This window comes from Ursus americanus, chromosome 6 (assembly GCF_024610735.1).
Source record: "Ursus americanus isolate L20-20 chromosome 6, mUrsAme1.1.p, whole genome shotgun sequence".
NCBI lineage: Eukaryota > Metazoa > Chordata > Mammalia > Carnivora > Ursidae > Ursus > Ursus americanus.
The window spans coordinates 34,289,652-34,305,158 of NC_142132.1; the positions used below are offsets into that span (position 1 = coordinate 34,289,652).

Below are 15,507 nucleotides of genomic sequence, written 5' to 3' on the forward strand. Positions count from 1 at the left end.
CACTGACTGAATTCAATTAACGTATGAAATAAAATTAGATGCTCCATACTACAGGTACCTAGCAACCCCCTTAAACCAACTCCCATAGACTTCTCCCACACACTATTTCATCAGTTATCTAGGGAGTCTGCGAGGGATGGGTTATCCTTTTGGCTTGCAAACAGACACAGCTTGAGCACCTACTGTGTCAAGTGTGTTCAATTAATTGTGAAAAATGAATGAAAACTATTTGTTTTCTGAACTCTCATTGCTTCCTTTAGTCTATGTGATAGAAAGACCCAGTTCTCATGAAAACTTACCTCATCAACGCTAGTGAACTTGGTGATTCCTGATTGCTATCAGTGGGACTATCCCCTCCCTACATTTCCAAAATCAAACCTCTAACAAAAAGTTCTCCCACCATTCTTACCATATTGGAGGAAAGGACTTTCCTCCCATAGCTACACGTCTTGTTGGCTTTTCTATAGTTTCCCTAGACGTTCCTGTTGATAGGCAACATTTTAAAACAATTTAAGATTTGTGATATCTTTCACGCCTTAGTTAAGAAAGACGGTGCTAATACAATAACTTGCCAAAGATTACAATGCTGACTGAATGTTTACTGCTAAACAAAAGAATTATACTCTAAGAAAAATGTCCTCAGGAAAGAACATATTCCTAAAGCCATAAATAATTTCTAAGACAATTAGAAGCTTACTTGAATAATAGTAATTCAAATCTCCCAGACCTCGACAGTTACTACCAAGTTTTCCCATGAAATGGAGGTTAGGAATCAGCCTCAGGAACGCTAAGAGAGGTAACAGGCTCTAGAACTGAAAGGGGGAAGAGAAACCAGAGAAGAGAAGCATGGTGAGGAAAGAGCAAAACTAGTTCTAACGTGGCACAGGGCACAAGAAAAAGACATTTCTGAACCGTTTCACGATGAGTAACTCGAGCCCAAACCCTCACAGACCCAGAAGCGAACTCCGAAGTCTTTGGAAGAAGGAGCCCGAGCCCGGTGACAATGGGAACCGCTCCTTTCTAGGAGTGAGGGCACCGAGAGGAGACCGTGACTAGCCTGGGCCACCTTCCCGTCCTCTCTTCAGGAGCGAGACCCACCTGGAGACCGCCATGGCCGGGCGCCGGCGGTTCGGGGCTCCCCGCGAGCTACGCGCCGCACCGCTGAGGCGCTAGTTTCCAGAGAGCAGAGCGGCGAAGGCCCAGGCCGCGGTCAGAGGGGAGCGGCCGGTGCGGCGCGGGGCGTCCCGCCGTGGGCCCTTGAGCATCTGCCCCGCCGCCTGCCCGAATTCGTCCCCGTCGCGGCCGGGGAGCAGGGGTCTGAGGCGGCGGCGGAGGCGGCAGTCCTCCGACCCGCACGACTTCAAACCGGGGGCCCCCAGCCCCGCTCTTTGCTGACGCAGGCGTCGGCACGCTGGACTGAGCGTCAGCGCGCCGGAAGTGACGTCAGCTCACCGCCAGGGCCTCCGCTGCGCAAGTGAGGCGAAGGCGTACGAGTAGTTTCTGTTCGGCTGCGTGCACCTGAAAGGAAATGTTTGTGTCTGTGTGTCGTTAACCAGGCAGGAAGGATAAATAAGGGTACCCTTTTTTCCTAGAGAAGGAGAATGGGCGATTTAGCCGAGGTTCTGGAATTTCAAAAACTTGGTTTCTAATTCCTTCCTGCCCTGATCCTCATCCAACCAGACTGTAGACAAAACAGGATCCTGAAGACCTTAGGTGCTCTACTCAAGGTGGCGATGCCAGAGGGAAAGCAAGAAAGATTTACAGTGGCACTTAGGACACGGCTCCAGTGTTTGCCATATTCGCCAGATGTTCTGCGTAGCTATCGTAGGGAAGGTCTTCTGCCAACCATTTTGCCAAACCGAGTTTGTTTTCTCAGTTGTTTATGTTGTAGATACCATGATTTTCTCAACCCCACGTAAAAATTCCCACTCCCCCCCCCCTTTTTTGGCTTATCTGGCTATCGGGTAACTTAATTCATTAGGCTTTTAAACATTTTTCTGTCACTTAGTGCAAGTCCTTACCACCTTAAACTTGATTTTTATGATAGTGGCTAAAGGATTCTTTCTCCAGCTTCTTTAGTCAAGTCCATCTTAGAGGCCACTAACAGATCAAAATCAAAAAACACTGCTTTTGGAGCGCCTGGGTGGCTCAGTCGGTTAAGAGACTGCCTTCCCCTCGGGCCATGATTCCAGGGACCTGGGATTGAGCCCCACGTGGGGCTCCATGCTCAGCAGAGAGCCTGCTTCTCCCTCTCCCTCTGCCGCTCCCCCTGCTTGTGCTCTCTCTCTGACAAATAAAGAAAAATTTTTAAGCAGACACACACACACAACCACTGCTTTTATCATGTCACTCTGCATATAAAATTTGTCCACTGGCTTCTCATTACCTGAAGAGTCTATGTCTCAACCCCTGAGTCGTCTTTTCATCTATAAAATGAAGCTAGTGAGAAGTCCTATGGAAGGTTATGGAAATACAATGAGGTCATGTATCTAGGAAAGCTTGCAAGAGCTTTGTAAACCATAAAGTAGTATGTAAATGTAAGGGAAAAGAAATGAACTTAATGCCTGCTATGTGGTAGGCATTTGGCATCATCTATAATTCCTAGGCTGACCCTGTAAAGTAAGTTTTAACCTTCAATTTACTTTTTTTGAGATTTTATTCTTAAGTAATCTCTACACCCAAGATGGGGCTCAAACTCACACCCCGAGATCAAGAATCACATACCCTACCAACTGAGCCAGCCAGGCACCCCATTAATCTTTAATTTAGAGGTGAGGAAACTAAGCTCAGTAATTTGCCCATGATCCAAGCTACTAATATTTACTGTTGTTCATTCATTCAACAAATATTTGGCACCTGCTCTGTGTCAGACACTTCACTAGGCACTGTTTGTACTGTTAGACAAAATCTAATTAAGCTGATGTTCAAGTATCTTCACATTTCACAGTCTTCTCACACCCACCTTCTCAATATATTTCCCACCACTGAAACTAAAAAGCAGGTACTACTTAACTGATCGCGTACTACATTCATTTATTCAGCCAAAATTAAGTACCTACCCCTTGCTGAACTCTACTAGAGATTGGAGCTTCAAAAGAAACCAAAACAGACAGGGTTGAACTTACATCCTAATGGAAGGAAAAAGAGTAAACAGATAAAGAAGAAAATGTCATGTTCATGTTCCATGTAAAGTAGAATGATGGGATAAATAGGGTGATTAGAGACTCTAGACTGGGTAATTAGGGAAAAACCAAGGAGGCACTTAACCTGAGGCCTGAATGACAGGAGGGAGCCAGCTGTGTGAAGATCTGGGTAGAGGATATACCTAGTGTAAAAGCCTAAGGGAAGTCTGCTGTGTGGGGAGACGATCTAGGAGATAGAAAGGAGCCATTGTAAGGAATTTGGATTTTACTCTAGATGCAGTAGAAAGTCATAGGAGAATTTTAACATGTGAATAAAATGATCTTATATACATATTAAAAATCTTACTCTTTAATATCCAAAGGTAAGTAGGTATATAGTTTGAAATGATATTTAGAAGAGGAAACGGCTAGTATCATAGGTTTGTAGGGGATAGTGTAATAATAAAATATATTGATGTCAGACTGTCTTGTTTTCAAATCCGTCCTCACCACACTTAATAGCTGTGTGTCCAGAAGAGTTGTACAACCTTTCTAAGCTTCAGTTCCTTCATCTGTGAAATGGGGATAATAATAGGACCTCCTACAGTGTTAGTATTAAATGACATAATGAATAAAATGCATTTAACCAAGTGACTTCCACAACAAGCCCGCAAAAATATTATTAACTACATTGATTTTTCTTTTTGTTAACTATGTGAACTTGAGTAAGTGACTTGACTTCTATGTCTCATCTGTTAAATGGCGATGGTCATCATACTGGTCCATGACACATATTTGAAATCCCTGCCAGGTGGTTTTCGAATTTAGAGTTTTTTTAGATTTAGATTTAGCTTTTATGTTTTGATTGGATTTAGTAATCCAATGCATATATCTTGTATTATGTCACACCCCAACAGCTTCTAGGGCAGCACCCTATAACCAAATACATTTATAGCCCTGCAGCAAAATGTATGAATAGCCAGCCATACTGAGAGGAATAAATCAAAGACTGTAAACCAGTCCAGGTCAGGTTTTGCTCCCAAATGAATTTTTTTAAATATGGTTTTTAGACCCTTTTCAGTTTCAGAATTGTAAATAATGGATTACAAACCTGTACTCTGTAAAGTTATGGTAAGGATTAAATGAGCAATACATGATACACTTAAAAATACTAAGTGCTAAATAAATATTAGCTGTTATTTTTTACCACCAGAAAAGTGGTTTAAAAAAATCAATGGCGGGCCTTCCCTGGGCCTGTGTCCGAGCGTCCCCCGCTGTGGGCCTGCTCAGACACTGAAGATCTAACTGTAGCCATGAGCAGCAATGAGGGTTTCAAGAGTGGGCGATCTGGCTATGAGGCTCAGGAATGCCCTACTAGTGGAGGCCATGGTCATGGAACGAGAAGCCGTGGCAGAGGTGGAAACCTCAGTAGAGGTTTCCAGTTTGGTTCCTTATCTCTTCCAGACACCTGTTATCACTGTGGTGAGTCTGGTTATCTTGCGGACGATTGTGATCTTTAAGAGGATGCCTGCTCTAACTGCAGTAGAGGTGGCCACATGACCAGAAGCCTGAGAGAGACAGAGAGAGAGAGCAGTGCTGCCACAACTGTGGCAAACCAGGCCATCTGGCTCATGACTGCGACCATGATGAGCAGAAGTGCTATTCTTTTTTTTTTTTTTTTAAGATTTTATTTATTTATTTGACAGAGACAGACAGCCAGCGAGAGAGGGAACACAAGCAGGGGGAGTGGGAGGGGAAGAAGCAAGCCCATAACGGAGGAGCCTGATGTGGGGCTCGATCCCATAACACCGGGATCACGCCCTGAGCCGAAGGCAGACGCTTAACCGCTGTGCCACCCAGGCGCCCCAGAAGTGCTATTCTTGTGGACAATTTGGACACATACAAAAAGACTACTCCAAACCGAAGCGCTATACATGTGGGAAACTGGTCACGTAGCCATCAACTGCAGCAGAACAAGTCAGCTGTTAGCACTGTGGCCAGTCAGGGCACCTTGCACAGGAATGCATGATTGAAGCCACAGCTTAATTATTTTCTTTTCTTGCCCCTCCTTTTTCTGACTGATGGTTGTATTATTTTCTCTGAATCCTCTTCACTGGCCAAAGGTTGGCAGAGTCTACTCCCAGGCCAGTGAGTTTTACTTGCCATGTTAAAGGAGAAAATGGGAAAAAATAAACTTTATGCATTTAACTACAAAAAATAAAAAGGGTATGCTTAGTTTGCTAGAGGTGTTATGTATGATGCTTTGTTAAAGAAACCCTTTCCGCCCCCTGGTGAATAGGGATTGATGAATGGGAAGAGTTGAGTCAGACCACTAAGCCTGTTCTGGGCTTCTTGGATATGTTCCCATGTAGGAAGTAAAACCAATTCTGGAAGTATCTATGAGTTTCCATAAATAACTTTAATTTTAGCATAATGATGGCCTTGGATTGTCTGACCTCAGTAGCTATTAAATAATATCAAGTAACATCCGTATCAGGCCCTACACAGAACATACAGCTGAGAGGGAGTAAACAAAATAAAAAGACAAATGTGTGTTAACGGCTGTGTGAGAAAAATCAAGAGAAAGGCCTAAACAGGAACAACTTCATCACAGCATTGAGGCTGGATATACATGAGGTGATGGCAAAGGTTTAGAACACATTTTTTTCAAAGACTAAATCTAAAACCCAGAGTAAACACTTATGCTCAGAGTGAGCATAATTTGGAGTTACTCGGGAATTGCAGAGAAATGCATTTTCGGAGAAATCAAGCTGTTATTTTTGTATACTATATCACTTAGACAACTGTGTTCCAGTTTTAAAAAGTCAGATGGAAAAAAGCAACAGAAATCCTAGAAAACAGGAATGTAATTTTAAACTACCCAATAAAGCTGGAGGAGGAAGGGGAGTTTGACTAAAGTTCTTCTTGTTTATTTCAAATTTTCCTTAATGTATATGGTGCAAAATGCCATAATCCCATTCTCCTCCCTACCTTCCCAGATATAGCTTACAAAGTTTGTGTATATACTTCTTGTCCATGTTTTTATCATTTTGCTACATATAATGTGTATCCATAAAGAACAAAAAGTATCATTTATAAGCTCATTTTTAATTAATTAATTAACATTATGTTTCCAAGATCTAGTCCATTATATGAAGATCCGTAATTTATTCACTTCTTTACTGACGGATACTTAGGTTTTTCCGATTTTGCATTATTATAAATGAAGCTGCAGTGAGCATACTTTTTTTTTAAGATTTTATTTTTAAGCAATCTCCACACCCACTGTGGGGCTTGACTTACAACCCCAAGATCAAGAGTTTGCACGCTCTACAGACTAGCCAGCCAAGTGTCCGTGCAATGAGTATGCTTGACATGAACTTTACATATATGTGCATAAACAAATATAAAATTATTACAAGTGTATTGAAAGAATACACCCCAAACTTATGATAAAATACAGGTTATCCTGGCTGGGAGTGGGGCAGGAGGAAATGGGATTTGATAGGGGTAATGAAAATGGAAGAGTTATGTGACCTTTTTTTCCTTAAAAAAAATTGTGGAACACAAATATAACAAGATATTAACATCTGTTAATTCTTAATTGTAGGAATATAATCTTTAAAATTGTTTTTGTTATTTTCTGTTTTTACATTTATTGTAAAATATTTCAAAAATATAAAAAAGTTGAAAAACTATGCAGTGAATGCCCATACACCTACGACCTAGATTCTACAATTAATATTTTACTATATTAGCTTTATAACATAACTATCTACTACTTATTTCCCTCTATTCATACCATCCAATTTTTTATACGTTTAAAACAAGTTGCAAACATCAATACACTTTATCCCTAAACACTCAACACTGATATCTTTAACTTAGGTTGACTCATTACTTACAGATTTGGCTTCTTTTTTAGGTAAAACTGACATGCAATAAAATACATAAATCTCAGGTATAACCTAAACCTTTACCAAAATAAAATATATAGAATATAGATATATAATATATAGAAATACATAACCCCTAGGAAGCTCCTTTTTATCCCTTCTTGGCTAACACAAGCCATCATTCATCCCCCAGAGGCATCTGTATTCTAATTTTTTTCCACCATTGATTAGTTTCATTTGCTCTAGAACTTCATATAGTTGCAATCATACAATATGGGCTCTTTTGTGTCCGGCTTCCTTTGATCAACACTATGGTTTTGAGATTCATTCACACTGTCGCATGCTGCAGCGGTTCGTTCCTTCTTACTGCTAAGTAATAAACAGATTTTTATTACAATTTGTTTATCCACTTACTTGTTGATGGATAATTAGGTTGTTTCCACTTTGGGGCTATTCCAATGATTAAAGTGCTATAAATATTCTTTTACCTGTCTTTTTGTGGTCATATGTTTTCATTTACATTGGGTAAATTCCTAGAAGAAGGATGGCTGGAGCACAGAGTATATAACTTTATAAGAAAACGTCAAACAGTTTTCTAAAGTGATTGTACCACTTTATGCTCCTACCAGCCATGTGTGAGAGGTCAAGCAATCAACTTTTTGCCTTGAGCATTGTATTAGGTACAAAAGAACTAAAAAAATTATCTTTGTCTAAAAAGCTTACATTATAATTTGCAAGATTAGGCAAATACTGATGAAACAAGGAAAATTTGAATATTGAACTATGCAAAGCTGATTTTACATGTAGAAAGAATTATGTAGTCGTAAGAAACCTAGGGCACCTGGGTGGCGCAGTCAGGAGAGCACACAACTCTTGATCGCGGGGTTGTGAGTTCAAGCTCCACACTAGGTGTAGAAATAAGACACAACTCTTGATCGCGGGGTTGTGAGTTCAAGCTCCACACTAGGTGTAGAAATAAGACACAACTCTTGATCACAGGGTTGTGAGTTCAAGCTCCACACTGGGTGTAGAAATGAAAGGAAGAAAGGAAGGAAAGAAAGAGAGAAAGAAGGAAGAAAGGGAAAAAAGAAAGAAGAAAGAAAGAAAGGGAGAAAGACCAAGAGGCTGGAGGCCTATTCACTGTAGTAATTTGTTGGGTCAGGTGCTGCAGCCAACTTTCCCTAGGAGAAGAAGGGAAGGAGGTGCTACATAGTTCCTTATGGTAATGTATTTCCTTCGTATTATTCACAGGGCAGGACTAAGAAGTTAATCACTGAAATTACCAAGAAATTCACCCCATTCTAAACTATTAGGTAGCATATGGTATGAATCCAAACAGGCCTGTTGGATCACTGATGCATTAAAAAGATTTTTTTTTTAAAGATTTTATTTATTTATCTGACAGAGAGAGAGACAGCCAGTGAGAGAGGGAACACAAGCAGGGGGAGCAGGAGAGGAAGAAGTAGGCTCCCAGCAGAGCAGGGAGCCTGATGTGGTGCTCGATCCCAGGACCCCAGGATCACACCCTGAGCCGAAGGCAGACGCCCAATGACTGAGCCACGCAGGCACCCCTAAAAAGATTTTTTTAAATCAATATTAAAATATTTATTTCATGTTTTCTTACACATCTCACATCATGATATTTTTTAAAATGTCTTCCCTTCAAAAACTGGGGATGTACTATATGGTGACTAATATAACAAAATAAAAATTATTTTAAAAAAATTTAAAAAATTATGTTAAAAAAAGATTCAAAATCTTATTTAAGATTCAAAATAAAGGAATTACATCTGTTGAAAAATAAAATAAAATAAAATGTCTTCCCTTAGACTACATCAAAATTTAAAACTCTTGTACATCAAAGGACACTATCAACAGCGTGAAAGACAACCTACAGAATGGGAGAAAATATTGCAAATCATATATTCATAAGAGGTTAATATTTAGGGGCGCCTCCCTGGCTCAGCTGGTGGAGCATGCAACTCTTGTTCTTAGGGTTGTGAGTTCGAACCCCATGTTGGGTGTAGAGATTATTTAAAAATAAAATCTTAAAAACATTTTTTTAAAAAAGAGGTTAATACCTAGAATATATAAAGAACTCCTGTAACTCAACAACAACAAAACAACCTGATTGAAAAATAGGCAAAGAACTTCAACAGACATAGTTGCTGAAGAGATACAAAGAAGAGATACAAATGGCCAATAAGCAGATGAAAAACATGCTCAGTATCACTAATCATTAGAGAAATGCCAATGAAAACCACAATGAGATACCACTTCACACCCATTAGGATGGTTATTATAAAAACACCACCAAGCAAGCAAGCAAACAAACAATAACAAGCATTGGCAAGGATTTGGAGAAATTGGAATATTTGTGCACTGTTGGCAGGAATGTAAAATAGTGTAGCCATTATGGGAAACAGTATGGAGGTTCCTCAAAAAGTTAAAACTAGGGATTCCTGGGTGGCTCAGTCAGTTAAGCGTCTGCCTTCGGCTCAGGTCATGATCTCAGGGTCCTGGGGTGGAGCCCCTCAGCATTAGGCTCCTTGCTCAGCAGGGAGTCTGCTTCTCCCTCTCCCTCTGCCCTTCCACCCCCGTGCTTGCTCTCTCTCTCTCTCTCCCTCTCTCCCTCTTGCTCTCTCATGTGTGCTCTCTCTCTCTATCTCAAATAAATAAAATCTTTATTTAAAAAAAGTTAAAAATAGGGGCGCCTGGGTAGCGCAGTCATTAAAGCGTCTGCCTTCGGCTCAGGGCGTGATCCCGGCGTACCGGGATCGAGTCCCACATCAGGCTCCTCCGTTATGAGCCTGCTTCTTCCTCTCCCACTCCCCCTGCTGTGTTCCCTCTCTCGCTGGCTGTCTCTCTGTCACATAAATAAATAAAATCTTTAAAAAAAATAAAAAATAAAAAATAAAAATAAAAAAAGTTAAAAATAAAATTACCATATGACCCACTAATTCCACTCTGGGTAAATACTCAAAAGAATTGAAAGCAGGAACTCAAACGGGTATTTGTACAGCCATATTCAGAGCAGCAATATTCAGAAGAGCCAAAAGGTGGAAGCCACTCAAAAGCCCGTTGAGAGGTTAATAGATAAACAAAATATGGTGAATACATACAGTGGAATATTACTCACCCTTAAATAGGAAGAAAATTCTGACAAACACTACAACATGCAATAACCTTGAAGACATGCTGAGTGAAATAAGCCAGTCATAAAAGGGTAAAAACTGCATGAATGCACTTCTATGAGGTGCCTAGACTAGTCAAATTCATAGAAATAGAATGTTGAATGATGTTACCAGGAGGTGGAGGAAGGAAGACACGAGGAGTTACTGTTTAATGGGTACATTTGGAAGATAAAAAATGTTCTGGAGCTGGATGGTGGTGATGGCTGCACAACAGTGTGAATGTGCTTATGCCACTGAACTGTACTCTCAAGAATGGTTAAAATGGCAATTTGGTGATACGTGTGTCTTACCACGGTTTATAAAAAGTAACTTGTGGGGAGCGCCTTGGTGGCTCAGTGGGTTGAGAGCTGGACTCTTGATTTCAACTCAGGTCATGATCTCAGGGTGGTGAGCTTGAGCCCGCGTTGGGCTCTGTGCTCAGCGTGAAGTCTGCGTGGTATTCTCTCTCTCCCTCTCCCTCTGCTTCTGCCCCCCTCCTCCGGATTGTGCTCACAAGCTCTCTCTCAAAATAAATAAGTAAAGTCTTAAAATAAAATGTAACTTGTGGTAAGACATACCTCTTTCTGACATGGCAAAGCACATCTGTGTGTCCCTTTTCTTTGGGGAACAATGTTTCCGACAGAAAGCTCGGTCTCTGGAATATCTCTCCTAGTGATTATGACTTTCCAGATAATGAACTTTTTCATTGTAATTAGGGCACAATGTCACAAGATGTCACTCTTTAGCCGAAAAACTCTTCCAATTCAGCTCTGTGGCTGATAACAGGAAGTCAAGACAGAGCAACAGACAAAAGCCTCTATCCTCATAGGTGCTTCACTCCTACAAATACAGTTTTCTGGGAAACAGAAGGTTTCCATCTTTGAAGTACATTAGTAAGCTACTCTTGTTTATGAAACTTACACAAATATTTGTTAACTTCATAGGTACTTTTCATTACAAATCAGATTGATGTAACAAAAACATAACTAACTTTGAAAGTGATAGTATAATACAAAGCTGAAATGTAAAGATTATGTTTTTAAAGATTTTATTTATCTATTTGAGAGAGATAGAGAGCAAGCATGAGTGGAGAGAGGGAGAGGCAGACACCCTGCTAAGCAGGGAGCCCGATGCAGGGCTCTATCCCAGGACCCTGAGATCATGACCTGAGCCAAAGGGAGACGCTTAACCGACTGAGCCACTCAGGCACCCTTGAAATGTAAAGATTATTGGTCACTGAGTCAGGTGGCATGTGGCTTTATCACTAAATGATGTGTGACATCTGTAAGTCATTTAATCTTCCTAATCTCACCGGAGAAGTAAAAATTTCCTTTCTTAGGTCAATATACACTGCTATATATTTAATATATGCTAACATATATTTAAATACATCCTTCTAATTCTGAAATATTTTGGTTTATATAGTACTAATCAAGTTATAACTGTTCAAATACAATGTCAAAAATGAGTCCAGTAACAGAAAATACAGTCTGCAACAAAACATTAGGAAATATAATGAGACTTCTTGACATCTTGGGTAATTATTTTAGGAAAGTACTCACGTGTATAAAACAATCCTAAAGTAGTGGGGTGCCTGGGTGGCTCGGTCTTTAAGCGTCTGCCTTCGGCCCAGGGCCTGATCCCAGGGTCCTGGGATCGAGTCCCACATCAGGCTTCTCCACTGGGAGCCTGCTTCTTCCTCTCCCACTCCCCCTGCTTGTGTTCCCTCTCTCACTGGCTGCCTCTCTCTCTCTGTCAAATAAATAAATAAAATCTTAAAAAAAAAAACAATTGTAAAGTAGTATAAAAACTCTTGAAGTGAAAGGAAAACATTTGTTACTGAGAACATTTTTTTAAAAGATGATGGAATATTTTAAGCTTTGCTTAAATATAAAATTCTCAAGATTCAAGAACACAGTAACTTAAAGATTACACCATTTGAATTGGCAATATTATCTTGTAACTTTAATCCAAACAAATTATTTTTTAACTTCTGATCTTTGCAAGCAGTTTGTAATTGATTTATAACACCTAAAATAATCCCAAACCCAAATACCCACCCCTGGGTGAACTGCAGGACACTATGGTATATTAATACACGAGGGCCTATTTCTGTTTGTAGTTAACAGTTACTAGGATTAAGATTACATGATTAGGATTAGGAAGACTACCAAAGTGCAGGCTGAGAACACAGAACTCAGAATGATATGAAGAGAGTGCAGTGCCTGGTTTAGAAAACAAAACAGTTGTTTTGTTTCTAACATGAAATTTTTGTTTAACTCTTAAAAACTTAGATCTTTCTGTTTAACTTCATGTTGGAATGATTAATACATAAACAGAAAGAAAAGAATGACCTGTTAAAATATGCGTGATTCACTTCTCTCCTACATTTGGGGTGTTTGTGTGTGTGTGTGTGTGTGTGTGTGTGTGTGTGTGTGTGTGTGGTGGTGGTGGTGGTGGTGGTGGTGGTGGTGGTGGTGGTGGTGGGAAATCTCCCAGGGTGAGAGAAGTCTGGGAGGGGCAGAGAGTGGGGAAGGCCCCTCCTGTCCCATTCATAACACGTTCATTCACTGGGAGCCAGCGAAAACGGACTAATCTCTCATGCAGTCATTCCTTCTACCCCAATAAGACTCCACCACCTCTCCTAGAACTCGGTAAGTTCAAAGTGCAGTAAAAATGCATGTTTCCCAAGAATGATCTGAAATGATTTTGTAGATAGTATACTGGAGGGTGAAAAAAGGAGGGGATGGAGGTGGCAATTTTCAGGAATCGCTTTGTTTTTGTCTTTGCACTGGGTTTCAAAAAGATATAAAAGGATTATTTGGACAGTAAGCGATTTTCTCAGAGGGTCTCTCTCAGGCTGCTGCTACCCCCTGGAAACCAGCGTATGGGAACCGTAGACGGCACGGGAAGGGGAATTCGTAGACGCCTTTGCAGCAGCAGTCTCTGCCTCTGTCCCCAGGTCCGAGGGATGCCGCTCTCCTGGCCCAGCCGCCACTGAAGCGCCCAGGCGTCCCGAAGACCCGACCTGAGCGCAGACCCGCGGACCATGAGTCCCCTGAGGCTGCGAGCGTCGCTCTCGCTGCTGCTCCTGCTGCTGCTGGGTGGCTGCCTCCTCGTGGCCGCCCGGAGAGACAAGGGCGCGGCAGGCAGCGCGGCAAAGCCGGCCTCGGGTCCCGCGGGCGGCTCGTCCGGGCGCTTCGTCAGCCCCGAACGGCACGCGTGCAGCTGGCAGCTCATGCTGCGCGCCCCAGGGCCCGCAGCGGGGAGCGAGCTGGCGCTGCGCTGCCAGGACCCGGCCGGGGCGCTCCAGCGGTGCGCCTACCTCGGGGAGCCGGAGCGCTGCGCCGCCTACGCCGCCCGCAGCGCGCACTACTGGAAGCAGGTGCTGGGCGGGCTGCGCAAGAAGCGGCGGCCGTGCCAGGACCCCGCTCCGCTCAAGGCTCGCCTGTGCGCAGGCAAGAAGGGCCACGGCGCCGAGCTGCGCCTGGTGCCCCAGGGGTCCTCACCCGTGCGCCCCACTGCGGCCGGCTTCCCCCGGTATCCCGAGCCCCCGGCCAGGAGCCGGGGGCGGCTCCGGGAGCCCGCTCCCGCCCCCGCCGGAGGGGCCCGACTTCCCGCGAGCAAGTCTCCCAGAGGGAAGCCCTCTGAGAAGACCAAAGCGGGCAAGAGGAAGGCGGCCTCGGACCCAGAAGAGGAGCGACCCCTAGGGACCGGGCCGGATCCCGACGGGTTGGACGAGAACGCGAAGCTCACGGAGACCTACTGTGCTGAGAAGTGGCACTCCCTTTGCAACTTCTTCGTCAATTTCTGGAACGGCTGAGGCTGCCCGCCGGGGAAGGAACGTGGGGGGGGGGGGAGGTACGCAGCCGGAGAGGAGACGTTAAGGGCATTTTAGGCCAAGAGATAAGGGATGGAGCGTGGGGGAGGAGTCCAGGTTCTAGAATGGGGCTGGGGGGTGGGAGGGCGTGGGCCTTGGGACGGGAGTGTAAGGGGTCTGGAGAATCTCTGAGACAGCAGAGAAGTTTTAATTTTTGAAAAGTCCGACCCTGATGAAGAGCAGAAGAAATAGTGGAAACAGAAGTAGGCATACCTTAAATGTACAAAAACTGTAGACTGGGAGAGAGGCGAGTACAGAGGAAGACTGGAAAAAAAAATAAGGGGGGAAAAAGTGACGAAAGCGATGTAAATCTCCTGTGGGAAGCAGGATACAATGTATATTGTTTAACACGTTTATATTAAAATGTAGTCACCAGGGGCGCCTGGGTAGCACAGCGGTTAATCGTCTGCCTTCGGCTCAGGGCGTGATCCCGGCATTAGGGGATCGAGTCCCACGTCAGGCTCTTCCGCTATGAGCCTGCTTCTTCCTCTCCCACTCCCCCTGCTTGTGCTCCGTCTCTCGCTGGCTGTCTCTCTCTGTCGAATAAATAAGTAAGATCTTTAAAAAATAAAATAAAATAAAATGTAGTCACCAGCAATTGGTAACCTGAGCCGGGTTGAATTGTTTAGTGACTTCTCACCCAATCAGATGACAAGATTCCCAACTTTTTTTTTTTCCTTTTGGAATTAGTATGAACTTGGGTACTGCTTGGTGTCATAGATGACCTCTGTTGGGATAGAAGCCATTCAGAGGTCAAAATTGCCTCCAATGAGAAGATTTTCAGGATGGTTGCCCTTGGATTCTTTTAAGAAGTGTTACTTTTAAACACAGGGATGCCTTATGTTCTGAAACTTTCCCATTAACATTTTCAATTCAGAGGTGGATTGTAGTGCTCCTGTAGGTTTCTAAAAATAATTCTCTTTATATTTGATCGTATTTTTTATAAATAGCTGAAATTAAGTATGTATCTCAGAGTCATTTGGACCACTATGGAAGTTATATCTCTGTTTCATGGAATTAATTGTTAACATATTTCATTTTAAGTAAGATGTAATGATAACTTTGCACATGTTAGGTGCTCAATCAAAACTGTATGAATTGATTCAAAGAACTGGCAGGGCAATGGAAATTCTGACCGCATATGATATAGTTCTTGAAGTAAGTTCCCAAACATTTCCTGAATTGTTAGGAAAAGAAAGGAGCCTGCATAAAGCAACAGTGACAAACTGGCAAACCCTGGGTTGTATCATTGCTCTGCTGGGCCTGCATGCGTTTCTCTCATGTTTCCTCTTCTTCTTCCCTCCCAATTTAGATTTGTTGCCAGCATTTAAAAATTAAATAATTTCATATAACATTTCAGATTTTTGAATTCTCTTGAAAAATTAGATCGACAAACATTGGGACCTCCCTTCCCATGTGGCGACAACTGGCCGACA

General features: G+C 42.5%; 2 protein-coding genes and 1 pseudogene across 2 annotated transcripts in view; 2 read left to right on the forward strand and 1 right to left on the reverse strand.

Moving 5' to 3' along the window:
• Positions 1-1,405, reverse strand: part of BTAF1 (B-TFIID TATA-box binding protein associated factor 1) — a 116,347-nt gene extending 114,942 nt beyond the window's left edge. Inside the window, exon 1 of the mRNA XM_045810056.2 lies at positions 1,099-1,405. Within this exon, the coding sequence (XP_045666012.1) occupies positions 1,099-1,112 (14 nt within the window). The 5' untranslated portion in view covers positions 1,113-1,405. The remainder of the gene's footprint in view (positions 1-1,098) is intronic.
• A 3,030-nt stretch (positions 1,406-4,435) lies between these two features.
• LOC123800364 (CCHC-type zinc finger nucleic acid binding protein-like) lies at positions 4,436-5,168 on the forward strand (annotated as a pseudogene).
• An 8,072-nt stretch (positions 5,169-13,240) lies between these two features.
• FGFBP3 (fibroblast growth factor binding protein 3) lies at positions 13,241-14,014 on the forward strand. Its single transcript, XM_045809930.2, has one exon. It carries the CDS (start codon positions 13,241-13,243, stop codon positions 14,012-14,014), a length of 774 nt encoding a protein of 257 aa, XP_045665886.1.
• Positions 14,015-15,507: the final 1,493 nt, after the last annotated feature.

Coding starts and splice junctions, on each gene's coding strand:
- FGFBP3 (XM_045809930.2), top strand. CDS start 13,241: ATGAGTCCCCTGAGGCTGCGAGCGTCGCTCTCGCTGCTGCTCCTGCTG.